At 33.4% G+C, this 26,700-nt stretch overlaps 1 protein-coding gene across 1 annotated transcript in view; it reads left to right on the top strand.

Moving 5' to 3' along the window:
* The window catches only part of METTL25 (methyltransferase like 25), a 160,923-nt gene that overhangs the window by 40,362 nt on the left and 93,861 nt on the right, over window positions 1-26,700 (top strand). The window contains exons 4-5 of the mRNA XM_003770965.4: window positions 19,124-19,756; window positions 22,986-23,133. Of these exons, the coding sequence (XP_003771013.1) occupies window positions 19,124-19,756; window positions 22,986-23,133 (781 nt within the window). The remainder of the gene's footprint in view (window positions 1-19,123; window positions 19,757-22,985; window positions 23,134-26,700) is intronic.

Raw genomic sequence — 26,700 nt, 5'->3', positions numbered from 1 at the left:
TCCTTGTCTCCTCTGATACTGTACGCACTCTGGTGCAGGCCCTCATCACTGCACCTCTGGACTGTTGCAGTAGCCTGCTGGAGCCTCAAATGCCTTCTCATTTCAGTTTATCCTTTCTTCAGCTGCTAAAGTAATTTCTTAAAGTTTAGCATCCCCTGCTCAATTCTTCCCACCTCCAGACCAAATAAAAAAATCAGTTTGACTTTCAAAGCCCTTCTTAACCACCACTATTCCCATCCTACATCCCTCACTCATCTTTCTAATCTTCTTTCCCCTTATTCCCTTTACATCCTCTTTGATCCATTGAAATGGTCCTTCCTGCTGTCTCTCAAACAAAATAATTCATCTCTTGGCCATAGGCATTGTCATTGGCTGTCACTCATGTTTGAAATACTCTCCTTCCTTATCTTTGTCTCCTAGTTTACTTCAAGTCCAAGAAGTCAAGAAGATTTTTCCCAATCCGATCATATTTTGGCATATGTGTGTATATCTACATAGCCATACTTATGTCTATCTTTGTAATATATGTGTGTATGTGTTTTTAATATTTATGTGGATATGTATGGATAGTTAGAAAGATATTTTTCTTATATAGTTGTTTACATGTCATCTCTTCTATTAGATTGTGAGTTTCTTGAAAATAAAGACTTGCCTTTTGTCATTTTTTGTATCCTCAAAGCTCAACAAAATGCCTATCTCATAATAGTTAGTAAATATTTATTGATTTACCAGTTCAATTTTGAAAATTTATATAATTCATTAAGTTTTTTAAAAGCATTATTGTCACATTTTGTCATTTAGTCCTCACAAAAATTACGAGGTAGTTACTATTTCACTAATAACTTTAGGGTATCTGTTAAATCATTTATCTGTTGTTCTTCCATTTGTTGTATGAAAACTCTCACTCTGGAAGAAAAAATCCTTCTTTGTGTGTAAAAGTAATGGATTGGATTCTGTGATTTCTATATAACCTTCCAGTTCCAAATTCTAGGATCCTGTTATCTCAAGAGACCATTGTTTCCAGAAATCATAAGATTTTAGGTTAGGCATTTAATTTTCAGAATTCATATTTAATACTTGTAGTTTTTCCTAAAATAGGTAAATTTAGACTTTTCCTCTTGGTTTGGACAGTTAATCACTTAATTTTTTCTAGAAGAAAAATGCTGTAGTGATCTTGGGCTAACTACTTCCTGTTTGCACCAAACAAACAATGTACCTCTGTGGAACTTTTAATCCTATTGAGTCTCCAGGGGCTCAGATAAATTAAGTAAACTGTTACAGTATGATTTTTATTTTTGATACTGTTATACTATTTTTGATATTGTGAAATTCGTTTGGGTATTTGTATTTGAACTATCTAAATTCTTATCCTTTCAATGAAAAAAATGTATTTTGAGTTAACGCATGTTCCTAACTTTCAGGCATCTTAAGTCTCAAGAATTTCTTTTTTTAATGCCAAATACTTTATGACTGAATATTGAATGCTTTTAAATCAGAAACAGCACTACAGTATTGCAAAAGAAAAGAAAAGAAAAAAGAATGCTTTATATTAAAGTTTATTACATTATTCATTGATATAGACTATGCTAGAATTTATTTGCTCATACTTAGGAATGAGATGAAAATAGATTCTCAATTGTGGGGGAGAAATCTATTTGTTATTTTTTTTTGAAAGGCCTCTGGTTTGGTTACCTTTAAATCGAAATGGGAGAGATTACATATTTTTAGGAGTTATATACTGTATTAGTTTCTTTAGTTAAACTCACTAAAACATGTATGTCTATGTATATTGCATATATAATATTTAATTAAAGCATATAGCATTATGAAAATAAATCACATATTTTGTCCATAAAGTCACCATGACATAAGATTACAGATCACTCTAAGATAGAAAAATTCCTTTTTCTTCACATGTCTTTAATTGTGGAGTGGGTGAGATGGAATATGATTCTCTAGTAATATTTTTTAGCTTATTTTAAAATATGAAATAAAAAATTATGCATTCTATAAATATTGCAAATGGTTGATTAGTTTTACAAAAATATTGAAAAAAATGTAATATTTTAAATATTTCAAAAGTCTCAATTATTTCTATATCTTTCAACTCTAGTTATTTTCATTTATTACTTAAAAAGTTTGAATTTCTTTGGAAATTATTTTATATTTATTTGAGAAATGAAATACATTTACAAAAGAATTTTTCTCTTAATGGACATATTCATAAAAAGTATAAATAAACCTATATTTGTTTTTTATATTTTGGCTCTTTCTTGGAAGGAAGTAGCCACTACATATAAATGGATGGGCTTCTCTGACTGACCAGGCTGGCTCATTTGTTAACATTTCCAGACCAGACTATTGGTATTGGTTAGTTGGCATGTTCTTTTAGAATCATAAATTTATAGGGATCCCAGAAAGGGACTTCAGATCCCATCTAGTCTAACTCTCCTCATTTTTTAAATGACAAAAATTAAGTGATCACTTGAGTGATTTGCTTTTTAAGGTCATACATGATTCTGTCCAATGAAGTCAAAGAAGCAATTCTTAGTTCAAACTATACATAATGATGAGGGGGGACCCCAAAACTCTTTCTAAAACTCTTTGAAGAAGAGATTATCCTTGAATTCTGGCCTCTGTAAAAGACTCTGCCTGAAGGAAACAGGACAAAGCTTCATTTTGCTATCTAGGTGGGGCTAGTTGAGTCCAGAGTTGGAGATTCTAACCCCATTGAACTGGAGGTTAGTCAAGAAACACTGATTCAGTTCTAAGATTCTCTCTTCAAATTCCAGCTCAAGCTGTACCACCTCCATCAAGAGCAAAATCCAGCTTGTAGTGAAGGCTTCAATTATAAAATGAGCCAACTTGGGATTCAGTCCTTTCAGAGGACCTAACATGCCAAGGAACCTCTCCCTGGCATAGCAGCAACCTCTGCCCACTGAAATGATATTCTCTTTCAGCCTTTCCCTCTCTTTATCTTCCTCACCTATTTCCCTAACAAAACTTATACCTCTCTGTTGGGATTTCTCTGCTAGAAATTCTATCTCTCTCTACCAGGACTCCTCCACTAAAAACTTTAACTTGCTACCAAGGAATTCAGTCTTTCTAATCATGCATAGCAAAGGCTGACTTCCCAATGCCAATAATAAACTTCTTTTACCAGTCTAGCTTTTCGGGTTCTTAGATTCCTTTAAGAAGGACCTCTGCACCGCCAGAAGTGGGTTCCCACAACTCCCTACCCTGTACCGAATTCTAGGGGGATTTAGGAGAGCCAAACCTCTTCATTTGGTTCCCTGAACCTGCCCCTAGCCTCATCATTTAACTCCCTGACCACCAGGAACCCTAATCTCATCATCAATATGACAAATTTACAAGGGCTTTCTCTTTATCAAAAGATACCTTTATTTAAGAGAAAAAGTTACAGGCAAAATGAAGAGATTTTTAAAAAAGGAGAAAGAAAAAAAGATGACATAGAGAAGTTCACTAAACTAACTAGATTTAGCTATAGTAAGGAGAAAAAAAAATAACATTAATGGGAAGATGCTACGAGGAGGGGAAAGTACCTCATAGCAGGCTTGGTCTTGAAAAACTTAGCAAAGATCTTCATCATAAGTACATGTTTTATAAGAAAAATGCAACCTTGGGATTTCTCAAGGAAGGAGGAAAAATACTAGGGAAGAGATGGGAAGCTGGGGGGATAAAGTATATATGTTGATACTGAGACTGTCTTAAAGATATTCTGGGAAAACTTGGTTCCCATTAGGACTTAACAAAACAGGTATCTTAAAGATGCTAATCAAGATAATCTGGGTACATCATAGTTGCCTTAATTATGGTAACAAGATAGTCTGGGAAACTAAGTTCCCAGAATGAGTGTTTTAGCATTTCTTTAAAAAGGGGAGAGAATAAGCTAAGTTCAGGATTCATATCATAAATCCATTATCTTTTCCACTTTACCTTGTTGCTTCTCTATGAATAAATCTACTTGAATAAAGAAATTAAGATCAGAAAGTTACTTCGTTAAGTATAAAGAAGAAAAGAGTTTGCGGGTATGAAGAGATATTGTAATTGCCCTGTGGTAGCCTGATGAATCCATCCCCTTTCTCATCCATCAACTCAATAAGAACCTGAAGTGGGATTTTCCTGGGGATGAGCACTGAGCAGAAGGGGCTAATAGCAGTAAATAGGTGTGAGCATAGTCTAGAGATATTGACTGAATGCAACAAGTGATTATATATGTTTGAAGGGAGGAAGCTGGAGTAAAAGTTGGCCTTAAGGCTTTGACACTGGATCATTGGGAGAATGGTGATGCAATCACCATAGATAAAGTATGCTGAACTGAGAACAATTCCTAGCCAAATCATGTGTTCAGGGTCCAACACCAAATTTTTGGGTTCGATTACGTAAAGAATTCACAGTAGACATTTTCTTTGGCAAAAAGTAGGTTTATTTAGGATAAGAGGTTACAGACAAAATTTACCAAATGTGGTAAATGCAAAATAAAGCAAGGAGAACTCACAGTTAACCGGAAGAAAGGTAACACTCCATGGAATTATAGTATGTGTTTAACTGACAGACTAAATCCTAAAAGGGATTTAGCACCCTAAGAGAGTTAAGTTAGCTCTAAGAAGGAGAAAGAGAGGAAAAACATAGGGGCGGGGGGAGAGTGGGAAGAGCAAGACACTACTATAACTATGCTGCACTGTAATCAGGGATGCAGCAAAGATGCTATGGGTCATTGACAGATTTATAAGGAATTTAGAGGGGGAAATGTCAGGGGTTTGACATAACTCAGATTTCTGACTGAACCTAGCACAGAGGTTGGGACTATGAGGTTTAACTGATCCTTATCAGTGCCTTCCCTATTTTCCTCAGGGAGTAATTTTATCAGTATTTCAGACTTTTTCTGTCAAGCCATCTAGTTACTCAGAACCTCATCAGGACCAGAAAGATAAATGGTAAAGGACAACTATGGTGATATCACTGAGTCAGAATAACCCTCTCTTCCCCCTGGAACGTATCTGAGATGGACTAATATATCCTTAATTATAACTTCTTTCTTTATATATTCCATTCACATTACTACTCTTTCATTCAATTCTATTTAAAAATCATTTATTAAGTATCTGTTGCTAGTAAAACTTTGTACTAGACCCTAAGGGTGCAGTGGTGGGGAAAAATGCAGGGGTTTTGTGCTCAAAGAGTTTATAAAAGAGGTCTAATAGTGGCAGGAGAGATTTGTAAGAAGGACATTATTTCTAGCTGAGGGGTGAGGAAAAGTGTCATGGAAGAGGTAGCATCTGATCAAGGCTTTGAGGCAAATATTGACTTAATGAAAAACACCTACTAAGTGCCAAGTTAGTGAGTGCCAAGCACTTGCTAAGTCCTGGTGACAGAAATTTAGAAGTCAGATAGTCCCTGCCCTCAAGGAGCTTATCTTTTTTAATGGAACCAACCACATTGGAGATGAATGTCATAAAGGAATTATAATATGATCTATGAAGTTATAAAGATGGTGGGTAGAATAATAGACATTATTATATCATGGAGATATTATTCCAAAAGGCAATAGGCATGTGAATTTGCTTACCATTCTTAAAGCCAAAGGTGGAAAGTAGATAGTCAGGATTTAAAATATTCTGAATAAATCTCAGGGAGTACCGAGTGGAATGGTTTAATTTCAGTTGATAAAGATGAGCCAGAAACATTTCTACCTGTGAGAACTGACTTAAGCAAATATGTAGAGGGAAGGATGAAGAGGAAGAAGTAAGTTGAAGCTAGAAAGTAGAAAGATTTCTTTGAATGCCAGGCTAGGGAGTTTTGTTTTAGTTAATATGTAGGTAATAGAATCACAAAAAGGTTTAGAATAGACGAGTAGTATGATTAGATTCTGCCTCAATTGCATGTTTTTGACATCAGTGGATTAACTGAAGAGGGAAGAACTCAGTTGGAAGACTGTTACTGTAATCTAGAGAAAATGCAAAAAGGGCCTGAACTAAGATTTTATTGGGGATGGGGATGAAAGGGAGAACATAAACTAGAGGTATTGATGTGACCAACAGTTGATTAAGTGTGTGAAAGGATGGAAGTGGTGTGGTTGATGGACACTGGATGATGATAGATACCAAAAGTTGGGGTTCAGTCATGTCAGGATTTCCCAATGTCCATTCTGTTTGGCTAAAAATGAATTTATTTAGGGAAAATGTTAGAGACAAAATAAGAGGTACAATAGACATCAGTAAATATGAAAGAGTTGGGAGAACCTAGAAAGAGGTTTTAATAATTAATGATAGAAATGATGGAAAGTTCCCTAGTGGAACTTGCCATCAACCAGAAAGGAAACATCCCATGAGGTTGGGGAATGCCCTTAGCTGACAGGTTAAAAGTAGTGGAAATTAATCAAATTACATTGCTTTACTCCAAATGCTTTCCTGAGATAGTTACACTGAGGGAATATGTTTTGAATGAGGGTTATGCTAGAAAATCAATTTGTTTGATTTCAGCACTTCTGGGATGGGACAGGATAGATTTATCATCCCTCTGGTATACAGCCACATGATGACAATGAGAGATAGAAAGATAGACAGCAGCAGCATGAGGCAGAATAGAGATGAAGACAGTCTTTCCTTAATTTGAAATTGTGCCTAGAGTTGCCTCATCCTTAAAAATAGAAGGAATTGTCTTGTGAAGGCCTCTTGCTCTATATACTCAGTATTCAAGCTTTTGAATTAGTGGTGGTTCTCAACTATAATATGGGTTAATTAACCATTTGTAAGCTGGTCTGAAAACTTGACCATTACATATAATATTATTTCTATGGGAAAATCAAAGCCAAATTGCAAATATCAACTTCCAAATAAAGTTTTGGAACACAACCCATTCATAAGTTGTAGATTGCCTATTATTAAATACATTTTAAAAAATTAAACCCAGACAAAGATTTAGCCCAAAGAAGGACTTGGTAAGGACAAAAGCCTTTGTTAAATAGATATTTCAACATATGGAAGGAGGAAGACTAGTGAATGGAACTAATGGGGGATATAGCTTTTTAATTCAGAATATGGATGAATTTTCTAATAATTAGAATAGATCTTATTATGAAACAAGATTCCTTATGTAATGAATTCTTCATCCCAGAAGAGTTAAAAGATAGTAAATGGCTTTCTGTCTGGGTTGCTATTGAAGGAAAGGAATGTTTCTGTGAAGAATATCAAATTCGATAACCTGTGAAATCCCTTCTAACATTATAATTCGTTTTTATTCTTTTGTTCTGGAAATGAGAGTAAAGTCTTCTTGAATGGAAAGGAAAATATTCCTATTTCACATAGCAGTTTTAGGCTTTGGAGAGGTAAGGTCTGAGAAGGTTTTTTGACACAGACCAGAAGACTGCTTGATGGAGTTTGTGGGGAAGGGTACCCCTGAGCAGTGGGAATAATATGTCTGAAGGCATTTTCTGGCTAGATGATTGTAATTTTACTCTCATTAGACTCATTGCTTCCAGCACTACATCACTGAGATCATTTTTCTCAGTCACAGCTCTGACCACGTCATCACTCTTCTCAGAACCTTTCATGGGTTCATTGTTGACCTTCCCAAGATCAATATCCATACCAGATGATATAAACTTTTCCACCTAGCAGTTCTTGAATATTTAACTTTGACATTTCCTACTACAGGCCCTCAGCTGATTCTCTCTTCCCACCTACAACTTTGGACCATTTCTCACACTAATCCATATCAAAAACTCCCTTAGCTATAATTTGTTCTTTCCTCTTAAAAAATATAGCTGTAATCTTTCCATAAGAGGTTTCCTAATTAACTAGCAATGCAATTCCCTCTTGCTTCATCCTCCAGCCCTCCTATCAGGGAACTAAGAAGGTGTTGAGTATCAAAAGCTGAGACATATTGTATAGTAATAATATGTCAAGTGATCATTTTGTCTTGGGGATGGTTTCTGTTCAGAGTTAAAACCAAGCAAAACTGCTAATGGGAGGAGAGAGGGAAGTCACTGAATTTAGGGACTGATATATATGTTTGTTTTTCAATTAGTTGAATTGAAATTCATTATACTCTGATACTCAATCCTGAACCTTCTGTTTTGTCATTCAATATTCTTTTTCTCAAATATTTCATCAATTTTTAGTAATTCAACTGTTGCCGACTGATGATGATTTCTAAGATTATATGTGGAATTATATCCTTTTTCTCAGATTCCAGATCTGATACCATGTAATGTAGTAGGTTAGAATTAACTATGACATCTTTTTCCTTCCATCTTTAATTTTAGTCATTCACCAAATCTTTTTTGCATTTGTCCTCTAAAGGCCTCAGAATACTTTCTTCTCTACATCTTCCTGGTGGCCTCCTTCATCCAGGGCATATAATGGCATCTTAGTGCTACAAAGGACCTTAAGAGATCATCTTGTCCAATGGTTATAAAATTCTGGTCCAGAGTCCCTAGAAGTCCATGATTTTCTTTCAGGGGATCTGTGAGTTAAGTTATTTATAATAATACTAAGACATTTTAATTTTGAAACTTTAAATATTTATAAATATAACTCACATAATGTCTATGTATTTATAAATATAACTCACAAAATGTCTATGAGGGAGGGTCCTCACAAATTTTTTAGTATGGAGACCAAAAAATTGAGAATTGCTGATGCAGAGTACCCCTTCCCTGCAACCCCATTTTACAGAAAAGGTAACTGGCAGAAGGAGATAATATGATTTGCCAAGTTCATATAACTGTCTCTACAAAAGTTCATTGTAGAATGTGTGAGAGGGTCTTCATGTTTTTAAAAAAGATTTAAGAGATACTTAATTTTTTTGTTGTTTCATCATTTATTCATGTCTGACTCTTTGTGATCCCCATGGGATTTTCTTGGCTAGGATACTGAAGTGGTTTGCTGTTTCTTTCTTCAGTGGATTTAGGCAAACAAAGGTTGGATTGCCCATGTTCAGACAGCTAGTAAGTATCTGAGGCTTATTAAAAGATCTGGATTTGAACTCAGGTCTTACTAATTTTAGGCCCAGTGTTCTATCCACTGAGCCACCTTAGCTGCCTCCTTTATATACTACTATTAAACTAATTACTTCCCTATGAGTGAGAAGCAAGATAATAGAGAAAGGTGTTGTAATAAAGGGAGAGCATACTTACCTCAGGAAGCCTTCACAGGGTATGAATATCTTTTTCTTTTGGATTGAAATGCAGTCCTCTTTGTGGGTTCAAAGGACACTTGAATACATCCAGCTCAACTCCAGAAACAACATGGTATACTTCTCCAAACTTACTGTGATACCCCAAGTAGTGGAGGGGTTTACTGTCTCTTCTTTATCAGAGAGAGAGAGAGAGAGTGAGTATAGGAGGCAAATTTCAATCTTAGAGTCTGATTTAATAATAAAATAGACTTGTTTATGTGTTAGTAAACTACCTATCAGTGGTAGTATTTCAGTAATACCTGGATGCTCATCTGTCATTCAGGATGTAGAGAGATTCCTGTACTGGGAGAGTGATTAAAATGGAGCCCTGAAATCTTCCTCCTTGATTCATGGAAGGGAGCTTATATAGTAAAGACAAAAGAGATATACAGGCAAGACAGACTTTAGAGGAGTCAGCTCTTAGGAGAAGACAGCCCTTGTCTTGTTGAAGCTACTGCAAGACAAATATGCCATAGTATACCTCACCTTTCTTTTATTTTTCTTCCTTCCTGAGTGTGAGGTCAAGAAACTTTGTTCCTTTTTGTCTTGTGATAAGTTTGGCTTGGGAATAAATCTTTAAAAGAAACAGTAAAATGTCTAAATCAAGGTGAAATAACTAGTAAGAAGTGATAAATCTGGATATGTTGGTCTCTAAAGAAAGAAAGGAATTTGTTAAGCTGAAAGGCATAGTAGAGACATAATCCATATCCTTCAAAAGAGGAATTTTCAAACAGAGGAAATTGGGATTCATTGGTAGAAGGTGATTTGCCTAGGTTAATTTAGCAAGTTAATGACAGGATTGAGACTAGAGCTTAGCTTTTCCGCCTAGTTAAAGTGTTAAAAGCCCTAGAGATCTTGGTCCTGGTTCTGGCTGTGATATTTACTAGTTCTGTGATTTGGGGCAGGTCCTTTCATATTTCTGGGTCTTGATTTCCCCATTTTTAAAATTAGGATGTTAGTCTAGATAAGCAGCCCATTTTGGAGTCCAAGTTCTTAGCTAAAGGATAAAGATCTTTAAACCAGGAAAATATTTGATCATATCCTAAGAGAAGTTGAAAATGCCCAGATGAGAGTTGATCCAGGCCTAAAATATGTTGGAGCCTGAGTATTCCATTAGGATTGGAGATCTGACTAGCTGGGACTAGGAGAACAGTCTTAGAAGTATGTCTTGGAGGGGAAATCAATCCACCTAGGAAAGTTGAAAGAGAAAGAACATCAAGTATTTGTATTGGGTTATCAAGAAAGGCTGTCATATGGAAGAGGAATTAAACATGTTCTGTTTGGTACCAGAGTGGATAACTAGAAACTAGAAGGTGGAAATTGCAAGGAGAAAAATTTTATCTGTGTAAGGAAAAATTTTCTAAGCAATTAAAGCGATCCAAGAGTGGAATAGGCTGCTTCTGGAAGTAGTCAGTTCCCCTTCCTTACAGATCTTCCTACAGAGACTAGATGATCATTTGTAGGCAATGTGATAGATTGACTCAGTTTGATTCTCAATAAGTTCTGAGTTGTCTTACATGCCCATCTACATTGACATCTATTTCAAGTTCCCAGATCCCAAATTAATAAAACCCTGATTTAATCATTACAAAACTTTACTTGAAAATCTCTTCTGCAACATAATTGACAGACATCAAGACTTCCTATAAGGGCGAACCCACTACATTCTGAATAATAACTAGGTGACATCAGTATATCACTTTAAGGTTGTAAAGCACTTTACAAATATGATCTCATTTCATCCTTATAACAATACTGAGATGTATTATTGTTCCCATTTTACATTTGAGAAAACTGAAGCAGACAAAGATTTTTGACTTGCCCAGAGATACACAGGTAGTATAAGTGTTCTATTTGAACTCCAGTTTTCTTGACTTCAGGTTCGTTCAGCTCTCTCTGTATATCCACTGTTGCTCCTTAGTTTCTTTCCAAAACAACTCATTGTACTTTTGATTAGTCCTAATTGTTAAGTTTTTCTCAATACCAAATCTTAATTGGTCTCTATTCTCCCATTGCTCCCCTGTGACCAAAAAAAGAATGTTTCTGTTCTTTAGAATAAAAGTCTTTCAAATACCTGAAGACAGGTATTGTATCATTTCAACTATCTGTATAAAACTTGTTTCTATATATTTGTTTGTTATCTTCCCCTATTAGAATGTGAGATCCTCAAAAGCAGGAGGAAAAAAAAAAGTCTTTTGTCTCTTTTTGTACCCCCAGCAAAGTGTCTACTACAAAACAGGTGCTTAATGTTTATTGATTGACTAGTTGATTATCAATGTCCTCCCTAAATACTTAAAACTGAACATAATACTCCAAATGTGGCCCAGGCATGGCAGAGTATCACAGGAATCTAACATCCTTATTCCTGGAAACAGCGCTTCCTCAGTGAAAGCCAAGAGACAATTAACTTCTTGGCTTTCCTATCACACAACTGGCTCATATTGAACAGTCCCCTAAAACTCCCAGATCCTTTCCAGACAAATTGTTCTTTAACCATTTTTTCCATATTTTGCCTTTTGAAGTTTTTTTTTTTAAAAACCAAGTGTAAGACATAACGTTAATGGTTATTAAATTTTAACTGACTAGATTTGACCTAATGATGTAGCCTCAGTATTTTTGAATGCTACCATTATCATCCCATGTATTAACTCTTTCTTCATGGCTTTGGTCCTAGCAGTTGTGATGATCATGCCATCTATGTCATTAGCCAAATCCTTGATTTAAAAAATAAGTCAAGCAGCAAAGATAGGAAGAACAAGTTTATGAAGCACTTTAAATATCAGAGTCGCATTTATGTTTGCTCCTGGGGGGAAAAGGGTAACACTGGCATCTGTTGTAGCAATGGCACCTTAGAAAAATCACTTGGACAGCTGTGTAGAGAATTTATTACAGTCAGAAAATACTTAAGGTACCAATTAAGAAGGATATTGTAGGTATGCAGTGAGAAATAACTTGAGCCTGAATTTGAGTATTGATTATGTGAATGGAAGCAAGTGGCTGAATGTGAAAGATTTATATATCAAGAGAAAGGTCAAGATCTTTAAGTGAATGGGGATATAGAATAAGTGAAAATGAGGCATGGAGGATAACTGAAGTTTTGTTCTTGGATGACTAGAAAAATAATAATTATAACAGTAATAGTTGACATTTATCTAGCACTGCTATGTGCCTGGTACCATGCTAAACATTTTACAATTATTTTCTCCTTCAACCCTTAATAACTGCAAGGAAGTTGCTATTTTTCTTCCCATTTTACAGATGAGAAAACTGAGGCAAACAGATGTTAAGTGACTTGCCTAAGCTCACACAGCTAGGAAGTGTCTGGGGCAGGATTGGAAGTCAAGCCTTCCTGACTCTAAGTCTGGCACTCTATCCACCATATCACTTAGCTGTCATGAGCGTAATAGAGAAGTTTGGAAAGGGGTTGGTTTCATCAGGTAAAACTCATGAATTCTTTTTTTTATGTTCAGCTGAATTTAAGAACAATTCAAAAGGCATTGACTACTATGGGACTGGTTCTCAGAGAGAGACAAGGATTAGATATATGGATCTGAGAATCCTCTGCATAGAGAGAGTCCTAAATCATCTCTTTAATTATACATCTTAGGATTTTGCCAAACATCTATTTCACAGGACTCTTGAGTTATGGACTGCATTCTTTTCTCTCCCCTTACTCTTTAAGAAAAAAAAAAAAATGGTACATTTGTCTTTCCCCAGTCTTGCACATACTCTCCCCTTCTTCAGGATCTTTTTGGTAAATTTGACCATGCCTCATATTTCTTTCAGAACCCCCCCTCCCCCAGAACATTGGTTTCTCTGGGCCAGTTGACATGAATTCACCTAAGATAGCTGAGTTTTCTCCTATAGTCTTCTCATTTAGATTATCAGCTCCCCATTAGGCATTTTTTTGGCTATCCTTTTTGGTCAAAGAAAACAGGGACAAAGTAAAAATCAAAGCAAATTTTTCTTCCCTCTTTTGTCAGATATAATTGTCGCCCACATTAAGCATCCTTTGTCACTTCTTTTATTCTCCTTTTTCTCTCCAATTTAGCTTTGAAAAACCACCCAGAATTTTAAAAAATTAAAATAAACCTGTTTTCCTCAACTTTTCTTGATGTACTATAGGAATTGTAGCACAAAAGTGTATTACTTTCCTATGTATTCATCCTCCCCTCCATCTTTGCTTGTCTTCTCTACATTTTTTTTTTTTAAATCTAAGTTGGTCAGTGATTTCCCCATACATCCTCACTGTTTTCTTTGGATGATTACCCTTCTTTTTCCCAATAGGAATTATTTTCTTTTTGTATTTTCAGCATTTCACAAGTTTAAAAAATATTTTTATAAAGGCCATTTGTTTGTCATTTGGGTCATTTCTAGAATTGCACCCTTCCCCTTAGAAATTTGTGGAGAAAAAAAAAAATTAAGGAAACCGAACAATATTACAACCATGTGTGACAGCACATGTAATCTACTAGTTTTCCAGCTTTCCCCCGAAAGGAAATATCTATTCTCTAGATGAAAATTGGTCTTTTCATTTGACCTTCATCTTAGTTCAGCAACCTTTTAGTGTTCTTTTCATCTATATTATTGTACTTGTTTGAATTTTCCTATTCATGGAAAGTTTAAATTCCTAAAATTTGTCATTTCCTTCATTGCAATAATTTTGCATTATGCTCAGTACCAGAGTTTGTTTAGACATTCCCTAATTGATGGACACCAGATTTGTTTCCACTTTTTCATTAAACACAAAAGTGCCAGCATTCAATTTCTAAGATCTTTCTATCTCTCCTAGGCTGATTTTCCCTCTAGAATTTTTAGGACAAGATAGTCTGTCTCTTTTCTGAACTCTTTGAAATGTGTTCTCTCAAAATGTAGAGTGCATTTCAGATGATACTCATCTTTCATTCTTTTTTTTAATCACAAATTTGAAAAGTGACTGGCCATTTCCCTCCAAGGTTCTTACTATTTTAGGAGACTAATAAAGACATGAGTCTCACAGAAAAGTATAGCCAAGGTGAGGTCAAGTAGTTAGTTTGTCCAAAGTCACAAAGCTAAGTAAATAGTAAAATTGAATGTCAGAATAAGATCCATTCCCTATTTGATAACTGGTCAGAAGATATGAATAAACAACTTATAGAGCAACAAATAAAGCTATTTTTTTCTTATTTAGTCATCTTTCTTTGTGGCCCCATTTGAGGTTTTCTTAGCAAAGATATTGGAATGGTTCACCAATTCCTTCTCCTACCCATTTAATAGATGAAGAAACTGAGACAAATAGGGTGAAGTGACTTGCCCATAGTTAATACAGCTAGGCCATATTTGAGCTCAGAAGGATGAGCTCTCTTATCTACTATACCACCCAGCTCCCAAAAAGCAATCAATAGCCTTGTGCTAATGGCTCTAAATCACTACTAATTATAGAAATGCAAATTAAAACAACTTTAAAGAACTACCTTATACCACCAAATTGGCTAAGAAGTCCAAAAAAAAAAAAAAAAAAAAAAGAAAAGAAAACAACAAATGCTGGAGAATTGTAGAAAAAATAAGTGCATTAATACACTGTTGGTTGAACTATGAACAGATCTGGCCATTCTGGAAATCAATTTGGAACTATACCCAAAAAGTTGTTAAACTGTACATACCCTGATCCTGCCAATAGGTCTATATATAAAGAGAGCCAAGAAAGAGAAAAAGGAACTATATGTGTGTGTGTGTGTGTGTGTGTATATATACATATATATGTATGTATGTATGTATACCACAAACATTTATACAAGTTCTTTTTTGTGTTGACAAAGGCTTGGAAACTGAGGGCATGTCCATCAAGTGGCATATGGTTAAATAAATTAAATTATATAAATATTTTTGAATGTTGTGCTGTAAAAAATGATGAAGGGGATGGTTTTGAAAAATCATAGAAGACTTTTATAAGCTGACTCAGAGTAAAGTAAGCAGAATCAGGAGAATACTTTAGCAACAGCAATATTACAAAGATAATAAACTTTGAAGGATTTAGTAACTTTAAGCATCACAGTGACTAATCACACTTCTAAGGACTTTTATTAAAATGTGTTTTACAAAACTAATGCAGACAAGATTAGAAGGGAAGCAATAAACTGGGGAAATATTTTTACAGTCAAAGGTTCTGATAAAGGCCTCATTTCCAAAATATATAGAGAACTAACTTTAATTTATAAAAAATCAAGCCATTCTCCAATTGAAAAATGGTCAAAGGATATGAACAGACAATTCTCAGATGAAGAAATTGAAACTATTTCTAGTCATATGAAAAGATGCTCCAAGTCATTATTAATCAGAGAAATGCAAATTAAGACAACTCTAAGATACTACTACACACCTGTCAGATTGGCTAAGATGACAGGAAAAAATAATGATGATTGTTGGAGGGGATGCAGGAAAACTGGGACATTGATGCATTGTTGGTGGAGTTGTGAACGAATCCAACCATTTTGGAGAGTAGTTTGGAACTGTGCTCAAAAAGTTATCAAACTGTGCATACCCTTTGATCCAGCAGTGTTACTACTGGGATTATATCCCAAAGAGATTATAAAGAAGGGAAAGGGACCTGTATGTGCACGAATGTTTGTGGCAGCCCTCTTTGTAGTGGCTAGAAACTGGAAACTGAGTGGATGCCCATCAGTTGGAGAATGGCTGAATAAATTGTGGTATATGAATATTATGGAATATTACTGTTCCGTAAGAAATGACCAACAGGATGATTTCAGAAAGGCCTGGAGAGACTTACACAAAATGATGCTGAGTGAAATGAGCAGGACCAGGAGATCATTATATACTTCAACAACAATACTATATAATGACCAGTTCTGATGGACCTGGCCATCCTCAGCAACAAGATCAACCAAATCATTTCCAATGGAGCAGTAATGAACTGAACCAGCTATGCCCAGAGAAAGAACTTTGGGAGATGACTAAAAACCATTACATTGAATTCCCAGTCCCTATATTTATGCCCACATTCATTTTTGATTTCCTTCACAAGCTAATTGTACAATATTTCAGAGTCTGATTCTTTTTGTACAGCAAAATAACGTTTTGGTCATGTATACTTATTGTGTATCTAATTTATATTTTAATGTACTTACCATCTATGGTCATCCTGCCATCTGGGGGAGGGGATGGGGGGTAAGAGGTGAAAAATTGGAACAAGAGGTTTGGCAATTGTTAATGCTGTAAAATTACCCATGCATATATCCTGTAAATAAAAGGCTATTAAATAAATAAAAAATAAATTTAAAAAAAAAAAAAAACGTGTTTTACATATACAAATTTAGCACTGATGGACTCAGAGAATATAGACTGAAACATATTTTCTTCTATATCTTTCTTTTTACTGTCTTTTTTTTTTTTTTGGAGGGGTAGACATGACGAGCATCTATTAAGTATTTATTTTTCCTACATCTAGCAACCTTCTTTGTCGTACATTATATACTTTCTTTCAATATAATAAATATTTATTAAGTGCAAAAGGCACTCTGGTCAACATCACAGGTACCAAGATAGTTACAATATAGGCTTTGTTTCCAAAAAATTAGCAGTCTCCCCGAAATTTAGAACTTGGCTTGGCAAAAGTTTTAAAATCAAGATTGATACTCAGAATTTATTGTTATTGTTGAAACAGGACTGTTTCCAGGTAAATTAGCAATTGATACAACACCAAAAAGATGTTGCAAATGGGGCTATACTGACAGAATCTTCAGTAACTGGGTGCAGTTTAGCAGACAGGGATTGAATCATTGATGGCATTACTCCATCTGACAGGCAGGGGCACTGATGGGAATCAGTTTAGCTTCCCTCTGTGGAGGTTGACCTGTCAGAAATCCAAGTTATGTCAAATCCCAGAGGTCCCACCCTTCCTGGAAGTCTTAGGCAGTCTTGCCATGGTATATCCTGTCAGAAATCTGAGTCATGTCCCTGAGTTAAATTTTCCCTCTAAATCTGTCCATGGATCATGCCATCATTGCTGATTCCCTCTTGGGTTATAGCTGACCATACCACTCTGTCTTGTGGTATCAATGCTCCCCCATGCCACCGAGTGTCTCTCCTTTCATCACCCCAGTATGCCTTATGGAATCTTTCTCCTTATAGCTGTTTAGCTTTTTTACGGTGCTGCCAGCTAAGGGCATGTTCCAGCCTAATGGGATGTTACCTTTCACCTGATAAATTGTGAGCTCCACTAGGAAACTTGTCTTTTCCTTCATTAATTGTTAAAACCCCTTTCCTTAATATATGCTCTACTAACTCTATTTCATATTTACTACTCCTGGTATCCATTGTATCTCTTCATTTTTGTCTATAACCTCATCTTCTAAGTAAATCTATCTTTTGCCAGAGAGAATGGCCCTTGTGAATTCTTCACATGACCAAACCCCAACATTTCGTACCTTCATCAATGTCTCTCCTAAATCACATCGTTTGATATTACAACCACCTCAAAAGCACTGAAGTGTAGGGTTGTCAGAGGAAGTGGTGAAATGCAGGAATCAGTTTCCAGTGTATATCACTTTTCCTCTTAATTTATTCCTGTTTAATTTAATGTCCTTTGTATCCTACCATAGAGTTCATTGTTCATTCATAGTTCGTTGGCTGGGACACTTTCATTTTTAACTGTTCTAGATCCTAAGATCCTACATCAGTCATTCTAAATCCCACTTTTATCATTTACCTTGGGAATGCTCTTGTTATCTTAAAGGTATGGTGAAATTCTTTATAAAATTTCAAACATAAAATAATTTAAAGAATTAAATGAGCAGGTGTTAGTTTATGCAGTTAGATGATTTTGTGAAATCAAATGAATATATATAACATTCCCCCAGATTTAAGAATCAATGACATAGATAAGGAATTTTATCTGTTTAACTTCTTTTTTAGCTATAAAAGACACACCAAGTTAAGCTATTTATGTATACAGAGAGAATTGGTTGTCTTTGGTTCTTCGCATAGTTTTTTAAATTCTTAGTTAAATCGGAAATAGGCATTTAGATTGAACCAGAATTAAATCAATGACATTTCTGTTCTTTGAGTGACATAAGTGATATGATTTGGGGCTGGGCTGTGTAAGCAGTCAATATAATAATATAAATGATAAACACTTAATTTTACTGGTCTCAGGAAGAGAATGGACTGAGAATAGACATTTTTAATCTTTTTGGAATCCTAGATCCCTTTGGGCAATCTGGTGAAACTTATGAACTTAGAATAATGTTTTTAAATGCATAAAATAAAACACTTAGGATTATAAAGAAAACCAATTATATTGAAATACAGTTATCTAATTTTCTTTTTAAACCAAGTTCTCAAACCACTAGCTATGAACAACTGTTTTGATTTTTTAGAAAAACAGACCCAATAAAATAAAAGAGCTTTCATCACTTATGGGAGAGAATAGATGTTTCCACACCTTTGAATTGGTCAAATAAATTCTTTTTTAGGATTAATACTAATGAGTCATAAAGACCTATCACTGATAGATATATATATGTGTGTGTATATATATATATAATATATATATACTATATATATATATAAACACTGATATATAGATAGATATGAACTGCATTTAGTTAAAATTATTAATATTTGTTATTGATTTAACTATGTTTACTTTTTATATAAATATAAAGATCAGCTAAAGATTTTGCTATATTTCTATATTTAACCATTTGCTTTTTATGAAATTCTACATTAATAACTGTCAGTTATTAATTTATAACTTGAAACTAGAAGTCACCACAATCAAATATCTCTCTTTATTATAATACTTTAAAAAATCATTGAATATATATGTCCTTTCCCTTTGGGAACTTTATCTTTGATTGGAAAATGTCTTATTTTTTGGGATAGTACAAGCTATTTTTGATTTCTGCTATTTTCTTTACTTTAGGTAATTGATCTTGGCTCTGGTAAAGGCTATCTAAGCTCCTTTCTATCCATGCAGTATGGCTTAAAGGTTTATGGAATTGATTCCTCAAATGTCAATACTCATGGAGCAAAGGAAAGAAACAGAAAATTGAAGAAACACTGGAAAGTCTATCAAACTCAGTCAAGAGCACATATCGATGCTCAGGTATTAGAAAAGGTAAAAGAGAGTACAGCCCAAGATGAACAGAAATGTAAAACAAAAATCAAAGAAAAGCTCTTAAGTATAAACAGTTGTCTTATAAATCAGGACAAGAGATCTGTCTCAGATTCAGTTCTGTCAGATTTCACAGACACTGTAATTTCTAATGTCACAAGGCAAATGGAAAATCACACTGATCCTCTGCCACAAACTGCTGGCAGCTTTCTTCTGGAAAATAGATCTCCTCTTTTAAATGTTTTGCCTGTTGATGCCAAGAAACTTGCTTCTCCAGCCACTAAAGACTACAGGAAACTTTCTGAAGAGCATAAAGAAAGAAAAAAAACAGTGACCATTAAGGATCAAACAAAGGAGTCAATTGAATCCAGCATTTATTCACCTTTAACATCTTTTATCACTGCAGAATCTGAACTTTGTGACATCATTACAGATCTGGAGGTAGTTAAATATTTCATTAAAATTTATAATAGTTGTTTTAAAATGTTGGTAATTTTTAAAAATACCAGCTGAATACATAAACCTTATGATAAATTATCAATAGGTTAATTTAAAAAAAAGTGGAAAAGAAATCTAGATTAATCTTTCCTGGCCCTATAAGCTACAGTTTAAACTGGGGCACATTCTGGAGTACAGGACCTTTCTTGGACAATGTTTTGATTCTAGGTTGCTTAGATCAAATAGAAACTTGAGAATAAAAGTATCTTAGTTGTTCGAGTGCCACATCGGCATGAAATCTCAATAATCTTTGATTCTTTCCCCTTTTTCACTTTCCACTTGCCAAGTCATGTTTATTCTACCTCCTCAATATCTCTCTCAGTGGACCCTTTCCATTTACACTGCCATTGTCTCCATTCAGATCCCCCATTACTTCTCACCTGGATTATTGCAATAACATTTTTATTGGTCCCTCTTGTTTTCCCACCCTCTCACTGAGGGATTCTTAATCTATTTTGTTTCATGGACTGCTTTGGCAATCTGGTAAAGTCTATAGATCCCTTCTTGGGATAATATTTTTAAATGAATAAAATGAAATATATAAGGTTATAAAAGAAACCAGTTATATTGGCATGTTTTTCGCACTTGAATTCACTAACCTCCATGAAACCTACCCATGCGACAGCAAGTTAAAAAACCCACACTTTCCTTTGCTGTAGCTACTTCACACAGTTGCCAATGTAATAATAGTAAGTCTGATCAATTACTTTATTGATTAGAAACCTTTGGTGATTCTTCATGAATTACAGAATAAAATACAAATTCTACTGTTGATAAAGGAGAACTAAAACTGAATTTGGAGTCAGGAATTTATGTTAAAATCTTGGTTCTAGAATTAGCTATGTGACTTTGGCCCAGTGTTGTCAAACTCAAACAGAAATGGATGTCTGTGGCCTGTATATTGACTTAGAAAAGCACAAATTGATATTACCTGTGTTGTATTTTTATTTATTTTGTTAAACATTTCCCAATTACATTTTAAATTCAAGTTTCACACTTGATCTAGCCCAACCCTTTCATTTTATAAATGAGAAGTCATATACTCATCCTCCATGACTTTTCACTATCTGGCCCTCATTCAAAGAATGTATTCTTTCCTCCTGTCAGCATCCCTTCTTTCTTTACGACTTAGCACAAGAGCTGCCTTCTAACAGAAGACTTTTCTTGATACCTCAGATTCCAAGCTGCATTCATCTCAAAATAACTTAGTATTTATTTTGTAAATAATTTGTATATAACTTCTTATTTGTATTTTTATGTCTGAGAAAATGTAAACTCTTTGAGAGCAGGGATGGTTTCATTTTGTTGTTATTGTTTTGGTATCCCATTCCCAACTATAGTTCCTGGTACATAGTAGGTACAGAATAAATGCTTCTTAATTAGAGACTTCATTTCTCAATCTTATAGCCACAGCATTTTTTTTAACAAAATTCCATTATAGCAAGTAATTTGCAATGTTCAATTCAATAGGGATCTATTAAAAATACCTACAGTTCGTAAAGCACAAAAAATATAAGTGAAATAATTCTTTGATGTATAAAAAACCAGAAGAGTACATGTGAGCCTTGTGTATCACTTTCATATTTTCTAATTTATGCTAGCATTTAAAATAATATTTATATTTAATTTAATTTATTATATTTATATAATTATATTAATTATATATAATAGATTATATATTTGATTTTAAATACTTATATTTAAAATAATATTTGTGCATTCTTGACTTTTAAAACCTTATAAAGAAATTCTATTTATTATAACATTAAAGTTTATGATATATGTGTTTGTGTTGTGCAGTGTTTAAATTCAACAGCTAAAATGGTATAGTAGAATGAGAACTAGAGTCAGCTAGATGCTGCTATTGTGGATAGAGTTCCAGCCTTGGAGTCAGGAAGATTAATCTTCTGCAATTCATATCTGGCCTCAGACATTTACAGGTTATGTCACCCTGGAGAAGTCACTTGACCTGTAATCTCCTGGAGAAGAAAATAGCAAAATGCTCTTGTATCTATGCCAAGTAAATCTTAAAAAGCGTTATTGAAAATAATTGAACAACAAAAAAATAAGAATTGGATAAGGAATGGTTGTGTAAAACCACTGGATAATTGACATTACCTTCTGGGACTCAATTTCTACATTTGTAAAATAAGAGTGTTGTGCTAGATAACATCTAACTGTTCTTTTAGTGCTACTATTATAATATCTTAGGACTGATTCTAGTGGTTCCCATATGGTATCAGCCCTGAGATTGCCTTATGATTAGTCTTTTAGATTCTTCACTAAGCCAGTTCACTTTGTGTGTATATGTGTTGTGTGTATGTGAGAGAGAGAGACAGACAAAAAGAGATAAAGAGAACAAGAGAAAGAGAGAGAGAATATGATTGTAAGAGACAAATATTAAGTCTTAACTCCATTGGACTTGAATTAATTAATCAGAAGGAAAATGTGCTTTAAGGTACAATTTTCACATTTAATGCTAATTAACAAAGAAAAATTGGCATTAAATATCATGTTCGTACTTTGAATTAAAATCTCACCTTTGATACCTACATACTAATTCTGTGAACGTCTTTTAAGCTCTAGATACTCTGAGTATCTTCTAAGACTGGGTAGCAGAGAAGGTGCAGATTCCTGTAAGTCATCTTGTTTGTTTCATTTTATGGTCCACTTTTTAGTCTGGTTGCCTATTCTTGAAATGTCAGTGATCCCAAGTTTAGATATGGAGAGTCTAGACCTGTCATTATTGTACCATCGAATTCCCATGTAGAATCATTAGCTCATGGATGTAGTGAGAAAGAAATTCTGTTCCACTCTGTCATTTTACAGAAGAAACTAAGATTCAGAATATCAAAATGACTTAAATTGAAACCCAAATATCTGTTTCTAAATTGAGGATTCATTCTTTTTTTTTTGTATAATGCGACCCATTCTATCAATAGTGCAGGGGGAGAAAAGATTCTAAATTGGTAGCAGATTAATATTGTCAATTTGAGTATAATGGCTATAATTAGTATATTTTTTAAAACTTGTTTTTGGGAAATTTGATAATCACAGAAGCTAGGATAGCTATATAATATTCAATATTTAAATTTTTTCATCTGAATAGCTTTTTTTTTTTTTTTAACTCTGCTAACAAAACTTTTTTTCTCCTTTTCTTTCTCTGTAAAAGGATTGTATTATGGTGGGTCTGCATACATGTGGGGATCTTGCTGCAAATACTCTTCGGATATTTACGTCTAAGTCTGAAATCAAAGGAGTTTGCAGTGTTGGTTGTTGCTATCACCTTTTATCTGAAAAGTATGAAAAACAGTGCAAAGGTCAGTAATTTTTCAAATCAAAAATGTGAATATCTAAAGACTGTTGTTTTAATTTCAGTTAATGACTAGAGTTTACTTTTATTATTCACTTATTTTTTAATTATATCTGGAATTTATATTTATTTTATTTATATGTGTATTATGTATCATAATTATATTTATGTTAATAGAAATATATTTATATTTAAATAAAATATAAATAAATAATTGTATATAGAACATATCTTTACACATAAAAATATAAATATTAAAATAAATAAAAAGTAAAATTTAAAATTTATTTTACCAACACTTTTAGAATATCTTTAAAATTTGATACTTTACTATAAATATTTTCTTTCTGTTCTCTAAACATTAAAACTTTTAAAATTAATGGTAAAATTGTTGCATTCTTAAAATATTTAAGCCCAAGTTTTGCAAGATTGGTGAGGGTTGCCTACATCACCAATTTTTATACATAGTAAAGTAAGGGTTCACTAAGAGAATGATAGCACTCCTGTTAAATTACAGGTTTTATCTTCATATCTGAAGGGCCTGTTTGTTTGTTTGTTTGTTTTTATTTTCAGGGAAATGTTGGCATTTTACACATTAATTAAAAATAATTCTTCATCTATTGCTCTAATAAGATTTTTAAAGAAAGATTAAAGTTATTTTTATCTATTGAAAGTAAGTATAAAATTGGTTTAAATTATCTTATTAATACTTGATCTTATCTAATAAAATTTCTTAGAGCCAAGTAGACAGGTGGAAAGTATTTAGTTTGTAATGTAAAGGAGGTGCTATTATGATCCTCATTTCACAGTGAAGAAATTGAGACAGACAGAAGTTAAGCGACTGGCCTAGAATCACACAACTAGTACATGTCTGAGGACAAGTTTGAACTCAGGTTTTCTAGACTTTGTGTTCAGTACTTTAAGTCATCAATTGTTTAAATAAAATAAATAAAAGTAAGAATTTATTAAGATGGCAAACAAATCAGTCTTAAAAATACAATAAAATAATAATGTGCATTAATATTTATATATGAATAACATTTACAATTTTCATTTTCCTAACATAAAAATAATAACCACAATAGTAGTATCAAGGTAAAAGGGTAGACTTGTTTTTTGGTAAAAAAATTTTTATCAAAATATGATATCATATATGTTTTTCTTACGATTCTTTTTCAATCACCAATTAATACTGATATTTTATAACAGCTTCAGTAGGAAAGTTTATGTTACCAGAGCCTAACAATTAATAGTAAAATGGTAAAAGGAAAAAAAAGAAAATTGTAAAATTACATTGATAAATGAGAGAACCCCTTTTTCACCCATAGCCAAAATCTAATAGGATTTTTAGCTCAAACATTTATTATGGCATACCATCAGAAATCAAATCATTAATTATCTACTTTTTCAGATGGAGTAAGACCAAATATGGCATATATGTTCATCAAAATTGGGTTATTTAACCAATCCTAGTTGTAAATATTTGGATCTTAAGAAAAAAAAAGGAAAACAATTTTTCTAGACATCTCAAATGATTACTTATACTTTCTTCTTTTTTCCCTTGGCAGCTATTTTGTTTTTCTGTTAGAAAACACATCAAAATATTATTTTGTAATTTTTTATACATATTTCTAAGTTTTTTCATAAAGTATCTTTATCTTTCAGGACCAGAAGTATGATTTTGAGAACTTTGTATTGATTTGTTTAGAGTTCACTGTTTTTCAAAAATATCCCCTAAATGTATGTTTGGGAGGTCATTTTTTGTTATAAAATGATTTTTCTTCATTTTTATGTTTTCTGCCACTATGAAAAATAGCAATTTCTTCTTTGAACTCAGACATCCTTTGAAGTACTTGGCCATGAAGGTTTGAAGTGTTTACAATAATAGAAAAGTGCTATATATTTTCTGTCCTTGTATTATTGCATCATTTTGCAAAGAACTTTCCTTTCGATGGTCTGTCTCGTCTTTTAGAAAATTATCATAGCTTCATAACTTTTATATGACTCCTCATATTTTTCTACTCATGTGACATAGATATTAAATTTGTCCAAATTGCATGAAAGACATGCAATTTTTAACTAATGCTTGAATTTTATTCTAACATCCACTGGTTTTGTCAGTATAGAAGCCAATACTATTTTCTCATTATGGTTTTCATTTTTAAATCCATCAATAATATTAAAAATATCTCTTGATGAGGCCTTGTCATCAGTACATTTGCAAAGTAAAATATCTTTCCTAACATCAGTTTTAACAACATATCATTCCTATGAAATCAAATGAATATCTTTACATTTGTTGCTTTATCCATTTACAATATAAAAATAGGTTTTCTGGCATGGGGTCAGTTCTCCTTTCTCTATTTATTCTCTATAACTGCAACCAACCATCCAAAACTGAAAGGGGTATATAAAGGCTTCTTCATATTCCCAGAAGAGTCTAAGACAAATACACACACACACACAAATTTAACCCCATATCTGATCCAGTTCTTCATTTTACATGTAAGATAAATGAAGCTTAAGAGGAAGAAGGTGAAGTAATGTATACCAAGGTCACTAAGCTAGTTAATGACAGAACTTGTGTTATAATTTACTTGAGGACAGAAACTGTCCTCTAAACTTTTTACCTTTCTCTAAACCCCTAGTATTTAGTATAGTGCCTAGTATATAGAATGTGTTTAACAAACTTTAAGACTCTTTATGTCCACTAGCTAGTGTTCTTTCCATGGGTGATAATTTGTATAAAAAACAACAGATGTAAGATAATTAGGGAGAAAGGGCAACTAGTTCTTCACACTTAATGACAATAGTCCATAAGATCATAGATTTAGAAATGGGAAAAAAATCTTTATTAGAGTTATCAAAAAAAATTAATGGACTGTATTTGAAGACAAATTTACTAAAACAACATCTTCAGGTATAGGTTGGCTTAGCACTGATTAGTATATTTATGCTTTTAGACCATTACCTTTGGACTATAGAAATTTCTATATTCCCTTTCCCCTCTAAGATTCTATGATCACCAGGTCATTGTGCCACATTCAGCTTTCCTTTCTGATTCATACCCACCTGCCTCTAGTCACTCTTAACTTGTTTGCTCAGCTGTTCTAAAGTTTGAAATAGGCAGTGAAATCCTTTGGGATGTAAATATGAGTTATTAATAGTCTGCCACAGTATAGTTGAATTTTTCTTGGTTTGCATACTGCTACATTTTGTGAAGATATTTTCTATGTAAACAATATGTGTTGTTTCACATGAATGTGTTTACAAAATAGACTGTGGTAGACCATGAAGGTGGTCTGTCATGAAAATGTAAATTTCCAAAAATACCTCAAAACTCACTGAACCATTATGGAATACTGAATTTATAACATGTGTTTTAAAAACTGCTTTTATATATTTATACTTTAAAAGTTCTTGAAGTAACCCTTAGAAATGAAGATTAGAAATGGTTCCATTTGTGAGCTTTATAGATATAAGACGTGTTTTCCAGGTTTAATTTAATATTACTATATTTAGCCTTGATAGTGATGATTATGGTTTAATATTTTGAATTCTTGCACCTGAAAAT

This window comes from Sarcophilus harrisii, chromosome 5 (assembly GCF_902635505.1).
Source record: "Sarcophilus harrisii chromosome 5, mSarHar1.11, whole genome shotgun sequence".
Classification (NCBI taxonomy): domain Eukaryota; kingdom Metazoa; phylum Chordata; class Mammalia; order Dasyuromorphia; family Dasyuridae; genus Sarcophilus; species Sarcophilus harrisii.
Note: the sequence above shows the minus strand (reverse complement) of the source record. Positions and strands in the feature narration are given on the sequence as shown.